This window comes from Xiphophorus couchianus, chromosome 18 (genome assembly GCF_001444195.1).
Source record: "Xiphophorus couchianus chromosome 18, X_couchianus-1.0, whole genome shotgun sequence".
Lineage (NCBI taxonomy): Eukaryota > Metazoa > Chordata > Actinopteri > Cyprinodontiformes > Poeciliidae > Xiphophorus > Xiphophorus couchianus.
Genome location: NC_040245.1, coordinates 12,801,582 through 12,821,958, shown reverse-complemented (window position 1 = coordinate 12,821,958; position 20,377 = coordinate 12,801,582). Strand labels below are relative to the sequence as shown.

The window sequence follows — 20,377 nt, the reverse complement described above, 5'->3', positions numbered from 1 at the left end:
TTTTACTTGAGTATGTTGTGACAAAAGTATTTTACTTAGTTATGTTTAAAATCATATCTGCCAGTGAGTAGAAATTAAGGCACAAATAATAATAATTGACCATTCTGCTGTTTATCAGCAGGTAAAGGAATGGGGAGTGACTAGCTTCATATCTGGGCTTTTTTTCCTTACCTGATTCCATTTATTCCCATTCAAAATTTGAAATTCAAATTCTGGAATCATGCTTTTGCCTTGGATAGGAAATAATGCAGAACAGGAAGACCTGTTTTCAGTATTTAGTGCACCAGCCTGAGCTTGAATGACATGACCTTCCAGCTTATAACCTACAGCCATATTGAATATAATGATTAAAAATATGGACAAATAGTAGCGTGTGTTACACTTGGGAGTTTGTTAAAGGTTTGCACTTTTTATTTCTCGTCTGATGACCAGTGTGGACGGCGTACCTTTCCTAATGCATGACCTCACCCTGCGGAGAACCACAAACGTGGATGAGGTTTTTCCAGACAGAAAAACAAAAGCAGCTTCACGGTTTAACTGGACGGATCTGCAGCAGCTCAACGCAGGAGAGTGGTTCCTCAAGGTACTTCCTGGTTCCTAATATACACTAAACGTGATTTATTTCTAAATTTATTAGTGTTTTATTTGTGTTTATTTTGTTGTGTCGTGAAAGCCATTAACTGTCTTTAGCACAGTGTGTTCTCACTCACTGATCCATCATGTTCCCCTTAGGGTTTGTGGAAATTCAGATATCTAGTTAAGCATGAATGCAGAACTAATTTAGGAGAACCGCTGCCTTGACCTCGGTAGATTTGTTTTACATGAAGTTGTTGTCACTAAAATTTATTATAGTTTTGGTGCGATAGCCAAGATGCATCAGTTGAATTTTTCAAAGTGGGTTATGCCTTTTTAATTACTGCTCCTCATTCAAGAAAATGTTGCTGTATTCTGTTTGGTCTTTTTGGTATCTGTTCAAAGTCTCATTCTCTGAACCAACCACAGAATTGACATATTATAGAAAATGCCCTTTCTTTAAATTGCTCTTAAATCCATGTGCTTTTCCCATCTTCTTGTTTTAGAATGACCCCTTCTGGACCGCAGGCTCCATGTCCCAGAAGGAAAGGAATCTCACCTCCAAGCAGAGGGTGTGCAGCCTGGAGCAGCTTCTAAAGATGGCCTCCGATCACAACATCACAGTAGTTGTCAGATTGCGGAGGCCTCCTCGTGATCACCCCTTCAACTCCACATGGATCAATGAGACGCTGCAAGTAGTGCAGAATTCTGGACTTCTTCAGAATCTGGTACGAGGGAAATATCTGTAGCTTGGGAACGGTTTTCCTGACGCAACCTGTTTTAAAAATGTTGTCTCTTGTGTTCCCCATCGTCGTTCACGTTAGGTGATGTGGACTCCGGATGATGAGAGAGAGCAGGTGAAGCAGTGGGCACCTGGCTTCATCCAGACCTCGCTGGTGAAACGCAGTCCAGAAAATCTGCACAGCTCTGGCATCAGCGGGCTGTTGCTCAGATACAACCAAGTGAACACTGATGAAATCACGTAGGTCCACACACCTAGCCCTGATCGGTTATCACTTCCAGAGAAGATCTGACTGTTTGCCAGTGGAGCTTCTACGAATCTTGTTGTTGCCTGCAGAAACTTCTCCAAAAACAACATCAGCCTTACTCTCTACACTGTCAACGAGCCGTGGCTGTTCTCGATGCTCTGGTGCAGCGGCGTGTCAGCTGTCTCCTCAGAGGCCCCACATATCCTCAGAAAGGTGCCTTCTCCCATCTGGCTCATGGTAAGACATTTCCCTTAGATATAAATATGGCATTGGGAGCCATTTTTTTAAGTCACTGATCTCTAGGCAGGAGCAGGACACAGATGGTCATTCAAAAAAATTATGAAGTTTAAGAGTTTCATACAAATGACAAAAATACAATTTTTGCCAGGAAACTATGGAAATTATTCTCACTTAAGATACTTCTTCACAGCTCGGACAAAATATATATAACATGAATGAAATCCATCTTATGAATAGCAGGTTGGTCTAACTGAAATGCTGTCAGATTGGGTCTGCAAATCCCATTATATTTCATCTTTACTCTGTATTTATTTTCAAATGGTACATAGTTGTGTATTTGTTTTTCTTGTAACATTTTTATGAGACAAATGTAGCGCACATCATTCAGCTGAACATATTTATTTCCTGTTCTGTGCCTGGTGTGCTGTCATTATCTGACTCGTTAAGAGTCCCAGAGAGGAGAATGCTCAGCTCCTGGGCTTCTGGATCATTCGTCCACCAAAACCTCCCTCCATGAGTACACCATGTCTCTTTGACCCGCTTTCCTCCAGCTCTATGAATCCATAATGTTTGACCAGTCTGTCCATCTGGTCCAACATATGGACCCCTTGCATGACGTATTGTGGACATGACCCCTGACTTCCTGCTGTGGAGCTCAGGGCGAGTCTAGTCTGCTGTAGCATCTGAAGGGCTGTCTGTCAGTTTGAACCAAGATTAAAGCAGTTTTAAAAGCAACTCCTAACTTCCTCTTCCTGTGTTCAAATGAAAACATGCAGTGACCGGCACAAGAATTAATACCCCCTGAACTTTTTTGAATTTTTTTTCATTATAGCCACAGTTTTAAATGCATTTTTTTCTGTGGTTTTATGGGATAGACTAAAGCAAAGTAGTGCAGATTGTTACAAGTTGAGGTGAGAGGAAAAGAAAGTATTGTTTTCTTTTTCTTGCTTTTGTATTCAATCCTTTTTTCTCTAATACCTATAAATAGTACCTCTCTGAAGACAACTATTTACTGTTAGACAGCACTTGAGACTGAGGTTTATTGGCATTGCGAAATTCCATCTTAGTAAGGCGCCACAAGACTAAAATCAAACTTTCTGGCCTACATGCAATGTATGTAGCAAAAAACAAACACTGCCTTCTCTGCTGTGAAAAATGGTGGCAGCATCATTCTGTGGGCGTGCTTTTCTTAATCAGGGGCTGTTCAGAGTTGTAGGGAAGTTGGATGAAGCTAGATACAGGACAGTCCTGGTAGGAAAATCTGTTTAAAGAAAGCAAAGGACTTGAGACTTGACAATGAGCTTATACATCCAGATCTACAATGAACCGGTTTATTTCAAAGCATATTCATGTTAGAATGACCCAGTCATAGTCCGGACATAAATCCAAGGGACAATTTACAGCAAGATTTGAAAACTGATGTTGCCAGATGCTTTCTGTACACTCTAAACTAATTTATGACAATTTTTGACATTTTTATTTATTGTTTTCATTTCAAATCACCGCCTCCTTCTTTTACTAAGTATAAAATAGATCCAAGTATACTATAATGTGTCCAATTTGAGGTTTTGATGTTGGTTTGCGCAGATAAAATCGATTTTGGAAAAATGGCTCCATCTGGTGGTGGACTCTATAAAATTCAAGTTTATGATAACTGCATGTTTGTGTTTTCAGAGCCCAAGAAATTACCGGCTGATATGGGTGTCTGCAGACCTCATTTCCTTTGCTGTAGTCATAGGAATATTCATTTTACAAAAGTAAGTACAACATATCAAACATGTTCTGATATGATTGTTGTCAAAACAAGTGCACATACAGCTAAAGGACAGCAGACTGTCTGACTTGATTAATATTTCTTTTACATAATAGTTGCTAATATTGGTCTTTAAAGTAATGACTGGAGAACGTTAACGCTAATTTACTATGCCCGTTTTTTGGTTTATTAGCTGTTGCGGCTGCCTTCTTTCCTCATGTTGATGGAAGCTTTAGATTAACCCTCAACACTCCTGTGTTTGTGTTTCTCTGAAAACTGATTTTGTTTGTTTTGGTGATACCTGTTGTCACCCGGTTGGATGGAGAGCTTATTCACCCCGCCCTCCCTCTCTGTCCTTGTAACCATCCAGTACAAGTGTGTTTTCTGCTTAGCTTCTGCCGGCATCTAAACTGACCTCTCTTTTCTCCCGCCTTCTTTTGTCCTTTTTTGTCTTTCTGCCTTGTTCTCTCTCTCTCTTTTTCTCTCCTCTGCCTGCCGTGCATGCTCTCCTCCTCTTCTGCTGCATTCTGGCATCTTCTGTCAGCTATCACATGATCAGGTAACCGGGTCACCTCCTCTGACCCACAAATCTTCTCCACTTTTACCCCATTTCTGTTCTTGCACACCCACAGTTACTTTTGTTTGATGCATTTTTGACCTTTTGGCACCTTGTTTTTCTACATTGTTGATCTCCTTGTTTATATAAAATCATATTCAGAGTTTTCTCACAATCTCCCAATTCCACCATCTTTCTGTGTTTATTCTCATCTTCATCAGCTCTACTACATGTGAATATTTGTTGTTGCTGCCTGTTTTCTCAACCATTTGTTCCTCAAGGGAATGGAAAATCAATGTTCCCAAACCTCAAAGTACTATTAGAAAGAAATATCTCATGGATATTAATGTATTGGAGAATATGATCAAGATTAGCATTTACCCGTAAAAGCTGCAAAACAAATACATTTAAAAATTTGTTAGAACAGTTGTTTTCATTAATGTAAAGGTCATGTTGTCCCACATGGACTAGTAATCCTTAATAAAACTGGGAAAACCATAAACTGCAGCTGCACAGAAAGTCCGTTCATTAAAATGTTCAGTGCTGCTGAATAATGCAGCGTATTCTCAGCGGATGCGCGGCATTATTAATTGCTTCGCTTGCGTAATGCCCTTTCCCTGATTGTTGTTTAATCAAGCATTAGTTCTGTAAATTAGGAACCATTGTGTGAAGGTCTTTGACTCATGAAAAATCTCTTTGAAGAGCCTGAGAGCTTATCCGCTGAAAAGAAGCAACCCAGAACGTTCTACAGAACGTATTTATTAGCATTAGCATGTATTAATTATTACCCTGTTGAAAACAGGGTGTGTTGTATTAATAGTGGTAAAAGAAGCGTGTTTCTAGAGTATCTTCTTAACAGTTTAGTTATTGAAATATGGGTGTTTCATCATAGAATTTACCCCTGTGAGAAATTTCTTGTGTTTTTATCAACCTTCATATCTCAGATCATCAAACAAATTATGATATGAGATAAAGATAATACTTTAATCCACCATCATGTTTAACAGACATGTTCACAGACACCAGAGAACTTTTTCCAAGAACAAAATCTCACAGCCAAACCTGAACAAAAATTTAGGAATTATTTAAGAGATTAATTAGAATATTTACTCGTTCCAGCCCGAAGCATTTCCCTCATGTTCATTTTGCAAGAAGAGGAAGCAAATCACTTGGAGTTGAAACCAAACTTCTGTGTGATTTCTGACCAAACTTTGTGACCCGTGCAGGTATCGAATGAGCGGCATACGCAGCTACAATCCTGAACAGATCATGCTGAGCGCGGCGGTCAGGACGTCCAGTCGAGACATCAACGTCATGAAGGAGAAACTGATCTTCTCCGGTAGGATTCCTGCTGCTGGCCTGAAAAATACTTGCTTACTTGTTGATTTGGGTTCCTGAACTGATTCCCCCCCCAAAAAACATTTAAATTCTTAACCTCACCAGTACCAAATCAGTTGGAACCCCTGTCAACCTGCATGTGCGTGTTTGTGACTGTTGTCGCTGCTCTCCTTGCTCTCTTCCATGTTAAAGCTCAGCCTCAGTAATGGCTCCCCGTCAGCATCCTTTGTGTGACGTATCGCCTCCTGACCATCCTACCTCGTCCATTCTCTCCGCAAGCAGTGACTGTCTCCCCTTTCCACCAAACATTTCCTCATCGCTCATTAAACCTCTGCCTACTTTGCCCCTTTTCCCCCTCATCCATCCATCCACCATTCCATCTCTTCGCACTCATCTTCCCCCATAAGCCTCCTACTGGGACATAGAGTAGGAGATCTTATAGACCAGTTTGTCTAGACAACCTGTAGCCCTGGGGAGCAAAAGTAAGTCTATGGAGCGAGTAAATGCAAGTAGGAGTTAAGAAAGTTGCAGGAGTTAATGAACGCTGACTTTTTTTTTTTTGTTATCCTCTGTCGCCCTCTAGAGGTGAGGAACGGTGGCAGTGCTGAGGAGCTGTATGAAGAGCAATGCTTTGACTCCTACACCAATCAGAGTATCAGCCAGTGATTTCCTGCTCCGTCTGTCTGCTTGCTGTGGTGACGCAGGAAGCGTCATTCCTGTTAACGAGAACTCTCAGCCTCCTGAGCTGCTGGAAACGCCCCGCTGCTCTCTGTACGCTCTGTAAATACTGTTTCTGTTTCTCCTCACTGACTTTACATTTATTGCACAAGACTACACTCACTTGTTTTAAGCTGAATCTGATGATTATCTAATATCTAAATGTTCAGGGGCTCCCCATCATTTTTTTTTTTTTTAGTTAAAGCTAAGTTTCCAAAAACAGTTATTATATTAGGATCTGTAAATGTTATGGCAGCATGATGCTCCTGCCTGCAGTCTCTGCTGTAGTTCATAAAATTAATATTTATATTTAAAGAGATAAAACTGTTTACAGACATTTTGCCTTCTCCCCCATGTTCACACGGTGCATGTAAAGTATTTTGATACTCCCCGCCTGGCGTACTTCTGATCACTGGATCCAAGTGTTGGAAACTTCTGGACTTTGTGTGAGCAGTGCTCCCAGTAAAACCAGAACTGGTGAAAAATGGTTTCTAGGGTTAAGATTTGCTTTTTCTTGGTTAATTGTTCGTGTTTCCTTTTGTAATGTGTTCAATATAATGTATGGATTCTGACTGGGTATATTTTTTTTACCTTGTGTGCAGTGTTATGATGAATGTGTAATCATAAGGATAACTTATTGACAATGTGACACTTTAATCATTAAGATGAACAGGCTGGCCTTTGATTTGCTGTCATTCTTTGGTATTTTCATGTTGGGAAACGTATTGCATGTGACGCCTGGTGTAAATACTGTACTGGAAAATAAAGTGAAGCTGGTTGAAGGGATATTACATGTTAAACAAGCAGAACATACTGGGAAACCAGTCGCCTTTTTTTCATTGTATATTTTAGTTTGAGTGCTGCGATGCGACAGAATAACATTCATTCTGATTGTTCCACAAATGATCTCCAAATGATGCCAGTTCCATGAAATGTTCTAAGTAAAGAAAATCTTGACTTAAATTAAGTTATATTATCGACCCTTGGTTTTATTGTCATGGTTTGAGTGAGTGGTTCACATCCGCTCAGAGGCCTGATAAAGTTATAGGCTGTATCTATTTTTTAAAGCAAAAATAGGATGCACAATTTTGCATTTATTGTGAATAAAACCTCCAATCTTTCCATAAGGGGATACAAAAATGTTTTGATGAGAAAAGAACCTAAGAATTTAGGAAGAAAAAACATGGTTGGATTGGAAATAAAGTCTGGAAATACTTATATTTTGATTGGACAAACATTTCAGTACATCTATACAGACTGGTAACACTGCATCACACTCCTAGAATTAAAGTTGGATAAATGACATTTATCTTAACTTAATGTTCACCTTTGAGGTTGGAAGGTGAGCAAAGGGCTGCCAGTGTGTGATAAGGATTGCATGGGTTACAATATGGTTGAGGTTTTTGAGAAAAGGCCATTAGACTTGATGAGGAATGACATTTTAATGTGGAAAAGCAGCGAGTCACAGCAGTTTCCCTTCTTTATCAAGTAACTTCAGTTTGATCCTGAACTTCCAGTACAAAAATAAATCTTAGGTCTCGTATACAAGGGCGTGTGTGATCTTTACAGTTTCTATACAGAAGCTTATTCAACATGAATTCAGGTTATACTTTTTTTTTTTTTCTTTTTACAAATTAAGTTTGGCAAAAGATACAACGCTGTGATGTTTTACAGAAGGAATGTTGGGTGATTTCTGAGGTCATGGCTGAGGCCTTCTACACAGGCAGAAAAGCTCAAATCTGGTTTGTAAAAAGATACATTAAACACAGGTGGAGATTAGACATAACTTCACAAAAATGTCTGTTAAACATTCTGCATTTAACAATATTATACAAACAAGGCACTGATGAACAACACTTTGGTCCCTCTGTTGGACTGTCAGAACTGAGCTTCAGCTGCCAAAGCAGACAGTCCAACACCAAGCTGATGTGTTTACAGTGTGTTATTGCACAAAAGAAGAAGAGTTAGCCAACAAGTATGAGTCAAAGTGCATCAAGTGTGTCTTTTCTACTTTACTTAGCGGCAAAATAAACCATGGCACTAAAACAGAGAGCATTCTGGGACAATCCCTCATTTGTTACCTGAAAAGTCTGGACCTCATTGGAACACTTGAGTTGTGAGGGAAGTAGTCCCCTCTGCAGAGAAACTTTAAATGAACTAAGCGTACCGCCATATTTTAGGTTCCGGTGATTTGCAGTAAACCAGCGGTATGAGAAGCGCTAACATGGAGCGAGGCTTTCACACAGATTAGCAGCTTTCTGAAAAAAACACCAACACGCAGTGTGTCAGCTTGCAGATGGAAGAGCAAAAGTCCATTGAAAACACACACACACACACTGAGAGAAATGCAACAAGAATAAATAAATAAATAGATGAAAAATCTTCTGGCTAGTCTTCAAAGTTTAAATAAACTGCTTCCTGAATGGTCATAATACTTCCTGCTACAGAGCAGTGAACACATCTAAACAGGTTGTTACTGCTGAAGCCGAGTGTGCAATAAACGCAAGCATGTCTTTAACTCACCTACACAGGAAATGTGTTTCAACACATTTTGTTTGTCACTGACACATTTCTCACTCAGGGAGGAAACAGAAAGTTCAAGAAGAAACACGTTTGGCTTGCAGACAGAAACATGAAGCTCCTTGCGTCGGCCATTTCTCTCCAACCACCAGAAGCGTCGCGGTGGACAGGAACAGGAACCAGCAGCCTCCCTCCTCCAGATTCAGGATCAGCTGAAGTTCGTCTTACGAAGGTGTCTGTTGGGGATTTCTATGGCGCTCACCTGCAGCGGCCAGGAGCCGCCCATGATGCCGGCCTGGATGGCCACGCCCGTGACCACAGCCAGGTCGGGGTCCACCGACGTGTTGGGATCCTTCCCAAAGTACTCGCTGATCAGCTTCCTGATGCGCGGTATCCTGGTGGAGCCTCCCACCAGAACGATCTCGTCCACGTCCTCTTTCTGCAGGTGGCCCTCGGCCAGCACCGTCTTCACTGGGACCAGGATCTTCAGGAAGAGGTCCTGGTTGAGCTCTTCAAACAGCTGGCGACTGACCTCCACTTGGAAGTGAACCGGAGGAGGAGCGGGACCCTCTGGGGACACGGAGCCATCGTACGCGTGAAGGTGGAGGGGAACGGAGATTAAGGCGCTGGGGTGGAGGGTGAGGTTGAGCTTGGCGGCTTCCACAGCCTGTCGGAGACGGTGGATGTCCTCCTTGAGGACAGGGGCGACGCCGAACTGCTGCCGGACTCGCTCGCTGGTGTACTGCAACAACCTCTGGCTGAAGTCCTGACCTCCCAGCTTGTTATTACCTGCAAATGACGTTATTAAAAAATCATATATTTATTATTTCATAGTGATTCTACAAGGAAAATAAAGTGGTATTGCACCTTATTTCCACACTTTTGTGAAAATAAAACATTTATTTTTAATGTGTCTTACAGATTTTACCGACTTAGTTTTTCCCCTCGTGTGTCAGATAATTACTAAATGATAAAGGACAAACTTGAGTAAAAATAAAGTTTGTAAATTTTTTCCCCACCATAAAATTCAAGCATTTTTCAAGCATTTCCAAGGTGACTTTTAAAACTTTTCCAGCAGCACACTTTGGAGATAGAGCAACAGAGAATCCAATTTCAATTTACTAATATATGACATAATTTATTACTGTTCTTAATAAGGCTTTGTCATAATATTCTACACAGCAGGGAGAAGGTAAACTAAAATACGACAAAATTGAATGCTTTGAAAATTGTGCCACACCCAAAACACCCGATTTAACAAAAAAGAAGAAAAATAAAATCACCCAATTTTTATAACTTTAGCATATAAAAATGTAGTTGATTAATGGGCTTATTCATCAATTACACAGATGAATATGTTATTGAGCCATAAGAAATAACAGGAATTCATCACATTGTATAAAATGGTTTGTAAATGGCCTCCATTGTTCCACATTTCTCCATTTGTGAATAACGGCTCTTAGTGGTCGACTGGATTCCCAAAAACAACAGAAATGGCTACATAGTCAATGATTTTGATTCTCATCTGTTACTGAATTTCTTTCAATCAGTGCTTTATGAAATCTTTTAGCCCATTTCATGTTGTAAGCTCTCTTAAAGTGATGTGTTGATTCTACAGCGCTGGCAGTAAAAAGTCCTGGGTTGAACTTGTGAAACTGAATTCAATGTGGATAAAATAGTTAAAATATGATTTAACAAAGAGGGCGATTACTTTTCCACACACAACCAGGTAGGTAAGGAGAGTTTTTCTCTTAACAAAATCTATCAATCGTGAAGCAGGTAGGTATGAAAAAAAATAAGCTACAGTACAGACCAAAAGTTTGGACACACCTTCTAATTCAATGAGTTTCCTTTATTTTCATGACTATTGACATTGTAGATTCACACTGAAGGCATCAAAACTATGAATAACACATGTGGAAATATGCACTAAACAACAAAGTGTAAAACAACTGAAAATACCCCTTATATTCTAGTTTCTTCAAAGTAGCAACCTTTTGCTGTGATTACTGCTTTGCACACACTCTGCATTTTCTTGATGAGCTTCAAGAGGTAGTCACCTGAAATGGTTTTCACTTCATAGGTGTGCCCTGTCAGGTTAATAAGTGGGATTTCTTGCCTTATAAATAGTCATGAAAATAAAGAAAACCCATTGAATTAGAAAGGTGTGTCCAAACTTTTGGTCTGTACTGTACATCATAGAGTGTTTAGCATTCATGCAATGTTTTTTTTCACAGTATTGCATTAATTTTACATGCTGTACAGTTGATTAGAAAAGCTGTAACCAATTACCTGCCATTGCCCTGGTGAGAAACATGCCTCCCTGTTTATTGAGCAGAGACACATCCAGAGTCCCTCCCCCCAGGTCCACCACCAGCACATTGAACACGTCCACTTTGTGCAGGCCGTAGGCCATGGCCGCAGCCGTCGGCTCGTTGATCACACGCAAGACCTCCAAACCTGTCAAACCACGACTAGACAGTCAGTATTACAATTAGGCCACAATAAGCCTGAAGATTACACAACTAGACACTTTAGGAACAGAGCAACATCAGGCGCCTTGTGTGGCTTTAAACTGTCCTTCTGATCACCTGACCTGCGAGGTTTGCGGCGCGGACCGTGTAGTTCCTCTGTCGCTCGTCGAACTCTGCGGGCACCGAGATGACGGCCTTCTGGATGGGCACGCCCAGCTGTCGCTCAGCCATCTTCTTTAACCTCATCAGCAGCCTGGAGCCGATGAACTCTGGGCTCACGGTGAAGGTGCGGTTGGTGGAGATCACAAACTCTGCACTTCCATTGTTGTTTACCACCTGGAGGACAAAGTGCGGGACAGAGGAGGGAAAAGAAAGCTTTTAGAAAGGAAGGAAAATGCAAAAGCAGAAGCTGTTCGAACTAAAATTATCTGAATGATGACAGGAGCAACACTGAGCTGTTTTGGACAGCTTTAAACTGAATTTATTTGATAATTACAATCGGTTTCAAAAATATTCATGACCAATTGAACTTTTTCAGATTTTCTCAAGTCAAAGCTATAAACTTTAACTATTTTTTTTTCCCAAAATATTTTTATTAGAATTTTCTGCTATATAAACATACAAGAAAAGAACATGAAAAAAGAGAAGAAGAAGAAAAAAAAATTAACACAATGCCGTCCCTCTCCCCACCCCAAAAATAATAATAATAAAGAAAAACACACAAACCCCAGGGCTCACTATCTACACAAAAAGAAAGGAAAGGTTGAGTTTACATGTCACATTGTTCGATAAAATATAGGAAGGGGGAATAAACTTTAACTATTGAGATTTTATGAGGTAAACCAACACAAAGCAGCCCAGAACATAGAAGTTTGCTGTGCTTTTTTCTAAACCTTCAAAAAATACATACATACTGTACATATACAGTATGTAGCTAAAAAAAGAAAAAGCCTTCCCACATTATGATGCTGCCACTGTCGTTTTTTAAATACAGGACGGTGTGTCCAGGAGGATGCATCGGTTTTGTCTCGCATAGCTTTTTGCATATCGGCTAAAAACTTGAAGCTTTGCCTCACCTGACCAGAACATCTTCCACATGTTTGCTGTGTCCCCTTCAATCTCTACACTTTAACAATTTTTAAACTTTATTATAAATCAATGTATGCATTGATATATTTTAAAAGGACTAACAGCTGTTAAGGTTCATGTACTTTGCCAGCAAATACAGTAACCCAAGCTTCCCCCACTTGTAACGAGCCCCAGCTTGACCCACCTGGAACGGGTACCTGGCGCTCTCCTGCTCCAGGACATCCGACTCAAATATCTTCCCAATGAACCTCTTGGCGTCGTATACGGTGTTCTGAGGGTTGCTGTCCGCCACATCCATGGCTTCGTACCCGGCTAGCACCGCAGTGCTGGTGAACGAAACCGCGCTAGGGATGCTCTTCCTCCCCTCCTCATCTTCGATCACCTCCACCTCCCCGCTGCCCGGGAGGAAGACTCCCACCGAGCAGAAAGTGGTGCCCAGGTCCAGGCCGATCACTTTGGGTTTCGGGGGAGGCAAGTACTGCTGTCCCAGATACCCAGCCAGAAACAGGGCCAGGATCACCGAACCTGCGGCAACGAAATCGAAACGGGTATTAATCACAGGTGGGACAAGAAGCCGAGCCTCTAATGAGTTGTAGCTTAAAAAGCTGTTAATTATTAGACTTACCGATCATAGAAATCTCCCCGGACATTGTCACAAACACCTGGACCTTACAGCAAAGTCCTAAAATGTCTCTAAAATGGAAACAGCGGTTCTCACAACTGGACCAACTGAACTAAAATACACGTCAACATTTTACTGCTCGCTGTTGATTATGGGTAATGTAGTTTACAGTTATTACCACACATAAGGAGCGTAGCTCAGCTCATGATAGCTACTGACTACGACTTCCATCAGCAGTAGTGAGAAGGCAAAGCTCGTGACGTTATACGCGCTCTCAGCCAATCATCTAGAGACATTGAAAGTTCGCGTCATGTGTTGCATTCACAAAACATCGGATATGAACATTTCAACTCAGTGCATACCGTTTTAATGTTCGACTTTAATTTCTAAAGATGTAAACTTAGTCAATTAAGGTGGTAAATCCCAAAATACATTATTATTATTGTATATTATCAGTATAGTAGTAGTAGTAGTAGTAGTAGAAGTAGTAAAGTTGGATATCAAACGACTTAAGTAAGCGACAAACGGGCGAAACAAGCAGCTGGTAAAGCCGAAGCTTTTACTTAAAGAAAAGTGGGGAAAAGGAGGCTTTGAAATTCTAGAAAATAAGTTGTTTGTATAGTAGTGTCACTTTTACTAGCAAACAAAATCTCTTAATTTAAAATATTTTATAGATGACGTAACAGTCACGCTGGAAGAATCTTGTTCAAGTAACTGGGAAACTTTTGCATTTTAAGGTGGAAATCCAATAATCGAAATCGGAATCCGATTTCATTTTTACCATTAAATGCAGCAATGCAGCAATTATTACTGAATAATAAGTCCGTGAAATTATCATTAAGCTGGATAAAATGTTACATACTGTTACTATAACTTGCACTCTACTACTATTAATTGTGGATAAAAATCAAAAACAAAGTTCAAGGTGAAATAAATGAAGGCTAAAATATAACTGAATATGTTTTATTGATTTATTTACAAAAGGTTGTGAAAACAGATAAATACATATGTACTTAGCATAGGGTTTAATGTTTTACAAATACACAAACAAACAATCTCATTCAAACTCATGCTCAAAATAATACATCTATTATGTACAGTGTGTAATATAGACCATCAGCCAGACACATTCACCAGAACCACCACATTCAGAGGAAAGAAGGACTGAATCCAGAGGGCTGAGCTGGGCCTGGGTGTGATGGAAAATATAAAAGTGATTCATCTGTGACAAATAAAGGCTTAAAACAATTACAGGCAAAAACACTGGATCATTTGGAATGCAATAAATATAACTGACTTAATTTCAAAAAACCGTAACTTCTTTGACATCAAGAAAACTTTACTTTCATAATGCAACACAAGGATGAGATTACACTTTGAACATCTGTACTGTAATCCCCTCTTCATTCATCTTTTAAAGCGCTCCCACATTATACAGGCTCCAGGTCAGAACACAAGGTGTAAACATTACATGTTTTAGATTTTTTTTTTCATCAGAATTAATGGAAAAAAGTGTGACTTTATATTCCAAATTTCTCAGAATCCTTCTGATAAGCCAAGCGCCTCACGCCTCCGCTGTGTCTGCGACGTGCTCTGTGTCCTCCTTAGTGTCCGAACACTCAGACGGGATGAAGCAACCTGAGTCTCTGGGACAATCGCTGTCTTCCTCCTGCTGGCCGTGGGAAGATCTGTGCTCCTCTGTATTGCTCGTGTCATCACCTGCAACCGCAAAGAAAAACAAATTTGATAAAAAAAAAAAAATGTGTTGAGAGATAAGGGCTTCTGCGTACATAGAAGAGGATAACATCTGTGGCAAGTCAATGGAAACTAATCGTTAATCTCTAATATATCTTTTGATTTCTGCTACAGGAACACGTTACTTCATGAGTAAAAGTTGCCTGCAAGTGCAGTGGTAGCTTTTTTTGATAGGCAAATGAATGCATCAGATCACCGTCTCCTTTCTTTTTTCCCCCTCTACAAGCAGGGACCATTCCTCAGTTCTGTGGTTTGTCAGACGCTCCTAATCCCCCTGACCACAGCACTAACCTAATGGAGCGCAGCTTGATTAAATTAGTGCTGTCTCAGCCACGTCAACAGGCTTGGCAGGGCCGCTGCTGCAGCAGCTGCCATCTGTTGGGGCTCACGCTATCACCCAAACAAATAAACAACAATCAGTGGCTTCTCAATCACATTTTCTCTGAGTTGCCGGATGCAGCACAACCCCCACTAGTGGATGTCACAGTTCTCTGAAGCACAAGCGAGTGCAAGTTTTGTTTTCATTCAGAGCTACGTCACAACCAGCCCTCCTGGTTAGAGATGTCAGATTACAAGAATGTCTTCTGTCCTGGCGAGCAATTTCTATCTGACTGACAGGAAATCACTGGTGAGCCGTAAGTGCATAGTGACACGCAGGCAGAGGCAATGGTTTCAGCTACAGGTTAAAACAAAACAAACTATTGTTTCAGTTCTTATCCTGAAACAGTTTCTAAGGTAATGAGAAAGTCTCTGCAATGGCTAAAATAGATCAACCTAGTGCTGATTCTGTTCTGTAACTTGGTTTGTTTTCTTAAGATTGGGTCATACAGAGAGGATGATTGCTCAGGATGCTGCTGACCTTCTACATAGCGGAAGTCGGCGGCAGCGAGCAGCTTCCGCCTGTGCTCGGGGTCCTTGACGTTCAGCTCTATCAGGTGTTTCTCCTGTAGGTGCAGCAGGTCCTCCACTGTCTGGTAGCCATTCAGCAACAGGGCAGAGGCGTATTCCTGAAGCAAAACAATTCATTAGAGGGATTTTTAAAGCGAGGTTAAGTTATAAGTTGCTTTCATCTCACAGCAGACAATAACTCTCTTTGCATTTTAGTGTAAATCCAGAAGGCTCAAGGTAATAGCTAGTTCGAGAGGGTTAAACTAACCTGGACTTCTAATATAAGGATGTCTAATCTCAAAAACCTCTCAACACTATATGCGATCACTGTTTTATAAAGCTTAAACCTTCATCGTGTTTGAAATGGATAATTATTGACAGAGACTTTAAATAGCAGTCTACAGACTTATACTGTAGACCTCTCTACAGTACAGAATAACAGAAACTGCTAGCAATTAGGCAGCTAGCATTGACCAAAAGCAGACATATGCTGTCTAAAATCAACTATAATCACAAAAATTCCCCCCTTATTTTATGGACCTTTCATCACAGTTAGTTGGTATTCAGACAGGAAATGAAGGATGCAGACGTGGCAACACCAATGATCTCACTGTTAAACACATTCTGAGAATGGAACATGAAAAGTATTTCTGATCTCTAAAGAAAGTAGGTCAAAGTAAAGATAACTAAAATACATTTCTCTCAAAGCACCATATATTTATTTATTTTTTTGCTGTAAATACTGATTGTCTTGAAATGTTTTGCATGCTCTGTTCTCAGTACGTGGAAAGTGACTGTGTGATTTTTGCTGTCTAGAAATCCTTTTCAAGTTCATTTCTCAAAAATGAACTTTTCACATAGGAATGTGTTTCACATAGGAAGATCATTGGTGTTATTCTGATCCACCCATTATACTGTAAATGTGTCTTTGGTATCAAGCAGGGGTCTGCAACTTCATTCCTCAAGTGCCACTGTCCCACAACTTCTGTATTCATCTCTTTTTCAACACACCTGAACCAAATGGCTGAGTTACCTCTTTGGGAAATCAGAAAGTTCAGGAGTGTTGGAGCATGGATGCATCCAAAAGTTCCCAAACAGCGGCACTCGAAGATTTGAGTTGTAGATCCCTCATCTAAAGGTTCATAAAGTAGCAGGACAATATTCAGCATTCATTGTTCTAAGATAGAATTAGTCTGCTTTGATCTTAGCAAAAAATAGCTAAAGCTAGATAACAGCTAGGTTGTTTTATTCCTGACATTTAATCAGACATCTGTAAATGCCTGTAGACTCTGTAAATAACTGTGCGGTGTTAACATGACAAAGGCATGAAGGTTCATAAAATAATGTATAGTAATGATGTTCTAAGGACTGGAGTTGTTTTACTATAGTGTAAGTCTGTTTTGATCTCAGCCTCTCTCAGAGTTAAAGATTCAATCTCAGGGTCAAAGAAATCTGGAATTATATTTAATGAAGAGGCTAACAAAATTTTACTGCAGGATATTAAATGATATTGAAAGTTACTAAGCAGGAATTGCGAGATCCAGTTTTGAATCTGACTGACCACTGAAAAGTTCTCGTTTAAATTTCTAACTTGACAAAAATGCTTGGATTTTTCCTGGATCCTGTCCTCACCTCCAGGTTCAGCCGCTCCAGTAACTCCAGCAGCGTTTTAGGTCTGGGCCTCTTGCACAGCTTCTGCTCTCTGATCTTTGGACTTTCCTCCTCTTCTTCTTTCTCCTTCTCCTCTGCCAAGACATTCACGTAGATAAACTTAAAGTTGCCAACTTTGTTGTTGAGCATGCCAGTCCAGATGCCCATCGGAGGCTTCCTGATGATGTGGATGATGTCGCCAACCTATAAAATCCAATTGAAGGTTGAAAAGTTATTTTTTGTCCAAGTCTCTATTACTAGTAGGACAGGTTGCTGGAAGTTACCTTCAGTTTCAGTGAGTCTGTGTCGTAAGGACTGGGAACGAAATCGGTGTGGACCCGAGCCCGGCCGCAGAACTGACCCTGGTAGGAGCCGTCCTCCTCCAGCTTCAGGCTGTCTCTCTGACTGGAACCGTTGGACTCGCTGGTGACGCCACCTGAACCGGTAAACAAATCATAAATACACAGCTCTAGTTCTTACACTTCACTGTGCATGGATCGGATGTAAACACTCACTGGAGGAGCTCTGGCCGCTGTAAAGACTGTCCAAGGAGTTGCTCGTCTTTGCAGAGCTTTTCTCAACCGCTGGGCTGCTCTCCGTCTCTGCTTCTGGGTCTTTGTCTGTGTCACCCCCCTGGATCACATACAAAGGCAAAACAAAATTAGAATAATAATCAACAAGAACATGAGAGTAAGCTAAAATATACAGTAAAGATGGAAATACTAAACTTTCAAGGTTTTGCATCTCTGAATCTGTATGACAGCAAAGTATGAAACTGCAGGAAGATGGGTTTTTTTATTATTCTTGACAGGTCAAAGTATAAAGCAGAATTGTATTGTTGCTCAGGCCAGCGTCATGTGTGAGGATGTGGGTTTGTGTTAGATGAATGTGATAAAGGAAGAGCTCAGGGCTGCAGTAAATGCTGTGACAGGTACAAAGGGGGTTTTGGTTATCTGTGTCAGCTGAACTGATAGTCATGCAAAGTCAAGAGATTTATCCCGGTTAGTGAAGAAAGCATCTTAAAAATGACTCACTGTTTCCTCTGAAAGAGACTTGGCGTGCTTTTTGCCCATCTTTCTCCTCATGGTCAGCGAGATCTCTTTCATCTTTTTGCTGAGTCCAGCTGATCTGCCGGGATCTGGACTGTCGCACTCTTCTCTGAGCTGAAGAGATTAATGGTGGACAGAAAGGTGGAATTAAGTAAACCACTTGTTTTTCTGCTCCATAAATTTACATTAAAATGCATATTTTTTTCAGTTAAAATCCAATTTCAATGCACATTTTCAAAGTTGTGCAAATATGAGCACTCAAGCGTATCCACAAGACAAAGGTTTTGGAACATGGAATTGATTTTTGTTACAATACATGAATGCACAAAAAACAAACTTGTCCACCAACCATAGTTGTCCCATTTTCCTCTATTTTGGCATGTGATGAGTGATGTCTGAGTCCCTCAAACCTGCCAAAGCTTGTGGAACGCTAAAAGAGACAACAAAAAAAAACAACGTCCTCTTACTTTACTTGAACAGTTTGTGGGTAAATTTCCCGTCACTCTCTGCTAACAAAAGACTGAGGAATCTGGGTTATTTTATGGCAAAGACACAAAAGCATCAATTCTTTTGCAAAAATACATGAGTAAACATATCAACCTTTCACCCTTTTTTCATCATTTTCATTTATCTACATGTTTCCATGAAACAGCACTGGCAGATTTAAATGACACTACTATATCCCCACAGAACTGGACGTGAACTCACAGCTTGCTTTTCTCTGGCACTCCCAATTTTTCATAAAACTAAAAGTCATCATAATCTCTCCCAAACCTAACCCCCCAAACCCTCACACACACATCATCCCCTGTGCAGAGCACCAAAAATAATTATATAAATGATTAATCCTTTGGAAATCCTGGTTAAATATGAGCTCTGTGCTCCTAGACAGCCGTAGGGGAGATTGAGTTAATGTAGCAGAAACTGCTTAGATTTGTGAGGCTCTCTGCCAGCAATTTTCATGAACAAAAAAATTGTTTTTACTGTCATTTTTAATTCCAGTGTTTGAATAAATCTCTTATTTTTTGCATATTTTAAACTAGAAAACAGGGGCAATTTCATGTAAGTTTGATTCATTAGGACAAGAATAACATGATGCAAAGTTAATTTAAAGGATTAAATTGTCCCACCAGCATTAGTTATGTATAGTTTGTTAACCTACCTTTGGTTTGTTGCTCCTTGTTTTGTCTGACACATTAGACGCTGCTCTTTGTAACATTTTCAGCTATGTGAATTTTCTTGCTGTTTTGGCCAGTTGCTGCTCTTTTCTTGCCTGTACCTCACTGATCTGACAGTGATGTGTTAACTAACGCTCAGGCTGACTGTCTGACGAGCTGACTGGGCCACTTCCTCACAAAACACAGGATGTGAGGCAATTGACTGTTTCTTGCTTTCAAAGGGAAAAACACAAATGCTTAAGTGTGCATTTTGTGGCCTTGAAGAAAAAAAAAAAAAAACCCACTTTCAGCCACTTCCAGGAACAGCTCAGTTTAGGGTTTCTAATTGCAGTGTTTGTTTGTTTTTTTTTTATATTATCTCAGGCAACTTAATGAGAATGAGCTTGTGTCACATCAGCTACCAGTGTTGTGTTGCTGTGGTTAATCCACAGAGTTGGGCCAGTAATTTCACTAAGTAAAAGTCAGTCACGTAACCACTGTTGGTCGTGTTGTGGTATAATGCGATTATTCCCTCACTGCCAATACATACCAACCAGTCTCATTTCAGCAAAAAATAAAAAAAACAATACAACAGAAAATGTGCAAAAATTATTTTTCTTCCTAAAGAATTTTCTTCCTTTTTTAAAACAACAATGGGGAAGTGGGTGATGGTAAATGATGCTGGAGTAATAAGTCATTTCTTAACGTGGGGTGAGAAATTTAGAGGAAGCGCTTAGGTATGACACAGAAACAGCTCAAAGTGGCAACTTTGCTGTGTCGAAACACTTTCCGGTTTCTCTGGGCTACTAACTTTAAAGCAAGCTGCATATCCTACCTTGAAAAAAGATTACACATACAATCCTGATATTAGTTGTTTGGTTCAAAATAATAACATAACCAGCCTGAAGGCCTTCCTGGGGAACATGATCACTCCAATGCCATCATCTGGGGATTTATGCCACAGCTGGTTTCATTTGGTCACTTGCACAAAAGAATTCAACAGACAA

At 40.3% G+C, this 20,377-nt stretch overlaps 3 protein-coding genes across 7 annotated transcripts in view; 1 reads left to right on the top strand and 2 right to left on the bottom strand.

The window, feature by feature from the left end:
• gdpd5b (glycerophosphodiester phosphodiesterase domain containing 5b) overlaps positions 1 to 7,137 on the top strand; it is a 36,664-nt gene extending 29,527 nt beyond the window's left edge. For 2 of the 5 annotated variants that reach the window (XM_028045475.1, XM_028045474.1), the window contains 8 exons: positions 433 to 583; positions 1,080 to 1,301; positions 1,398 to 1,555; positions 1,652 to 1,799; positions 3,477 to 3,559; positions 4,100 to 4,114; positions 5,338 to 5,450; positions 6,033 to 7,137. In XM_028045475.1, the coding sequence (XP_027901276.1) occupies positions 433 to 583; positions 1,080 to 1,301; positions 1,398 to 1,555; positions 1,652 to 1,799; positions 3,477 to 3,559; positions 4,100 to 4,114; positions 5,338 to 5,450; positions 6,033 to 6,115 (973 nt within the window). In that variant the 3' untranslated portion in view covers positions 6,116 to 7,137. Of the gene's footprint in view, positions 1 to 432; positions 584 to 1,079; positions 1,302 to 1,397; positions 1,556 to 1,651; positions 1,800 to 3,476; positions 3,560 to 4,099; positions 4,115 to 5,337; positions 5,451 to 5,641; positions 5,932 to 6,032 lie in introns of all 5 variants that reach the window. The other 3 variants (XR_003599093.1, XR_003599094.1, XM_028045476.1) reach the window with 3 other exon arrangements.
• Positions 7,138 to 7,756: 619 nt separating this feature from the next.
• On the bottom strand, positions 7,757 to 12,899 carry hspa13 (heat shock protein 70 family, member 13). The gene is made up of 5 exons (XM_028045477.1): positions 12,875 to 12,899; positions 12,434 to 12,774; positions 11,283 to 11,496; positions 10,979 to 11,146; positions 7,757 to 9,475 (listed from the first exon to the last, which is right to left on the bottom strand). Exons 1-5 carry the CDS (start codon positions 12,897 to 12,899, stop codon positions 8,895 to 8,897), a joined length of 1,329 nt encoding a protein of 442 aa, XP_027901278.1. The 3' UTR covers positions 7,757 to 8,894.
• A 1,215-nt stretch (positions 12,900 to 14,114) lies between these two features.
• Positions 14,115 to 19,549, bottom strand: LOC114133627 (SAM domain-containing protein SAMSN-1). Its single transcript, XM_027999677.1, has 8 exons — positions 19,376 to 19,549; positions 18,563 to 18,643; positions 18,199 to 18,327; positions 17,680 to 17,797; positions 17,449 to 17,600; positions 17,147 to 17,368; positions 15,486 to 15,633; positions 14,115 to 14,590 (listed from the first exon to the last, which is right to left on the bottom strand). Exons 1-8 carry the CDS (start codon positions 19,430 to 19,432, stop codon positions 14,436 to 14,438), a joined length of 1,062 nt encoding a protein of 353 aa, XP_027855478.1. The 5' UTR covers positions 19,433 to 19,549; the 3' UTR covers positions 14,115 to 14,435.
• Positions 19,550 to 20,377: the final 828 nt, after the last annotated feature.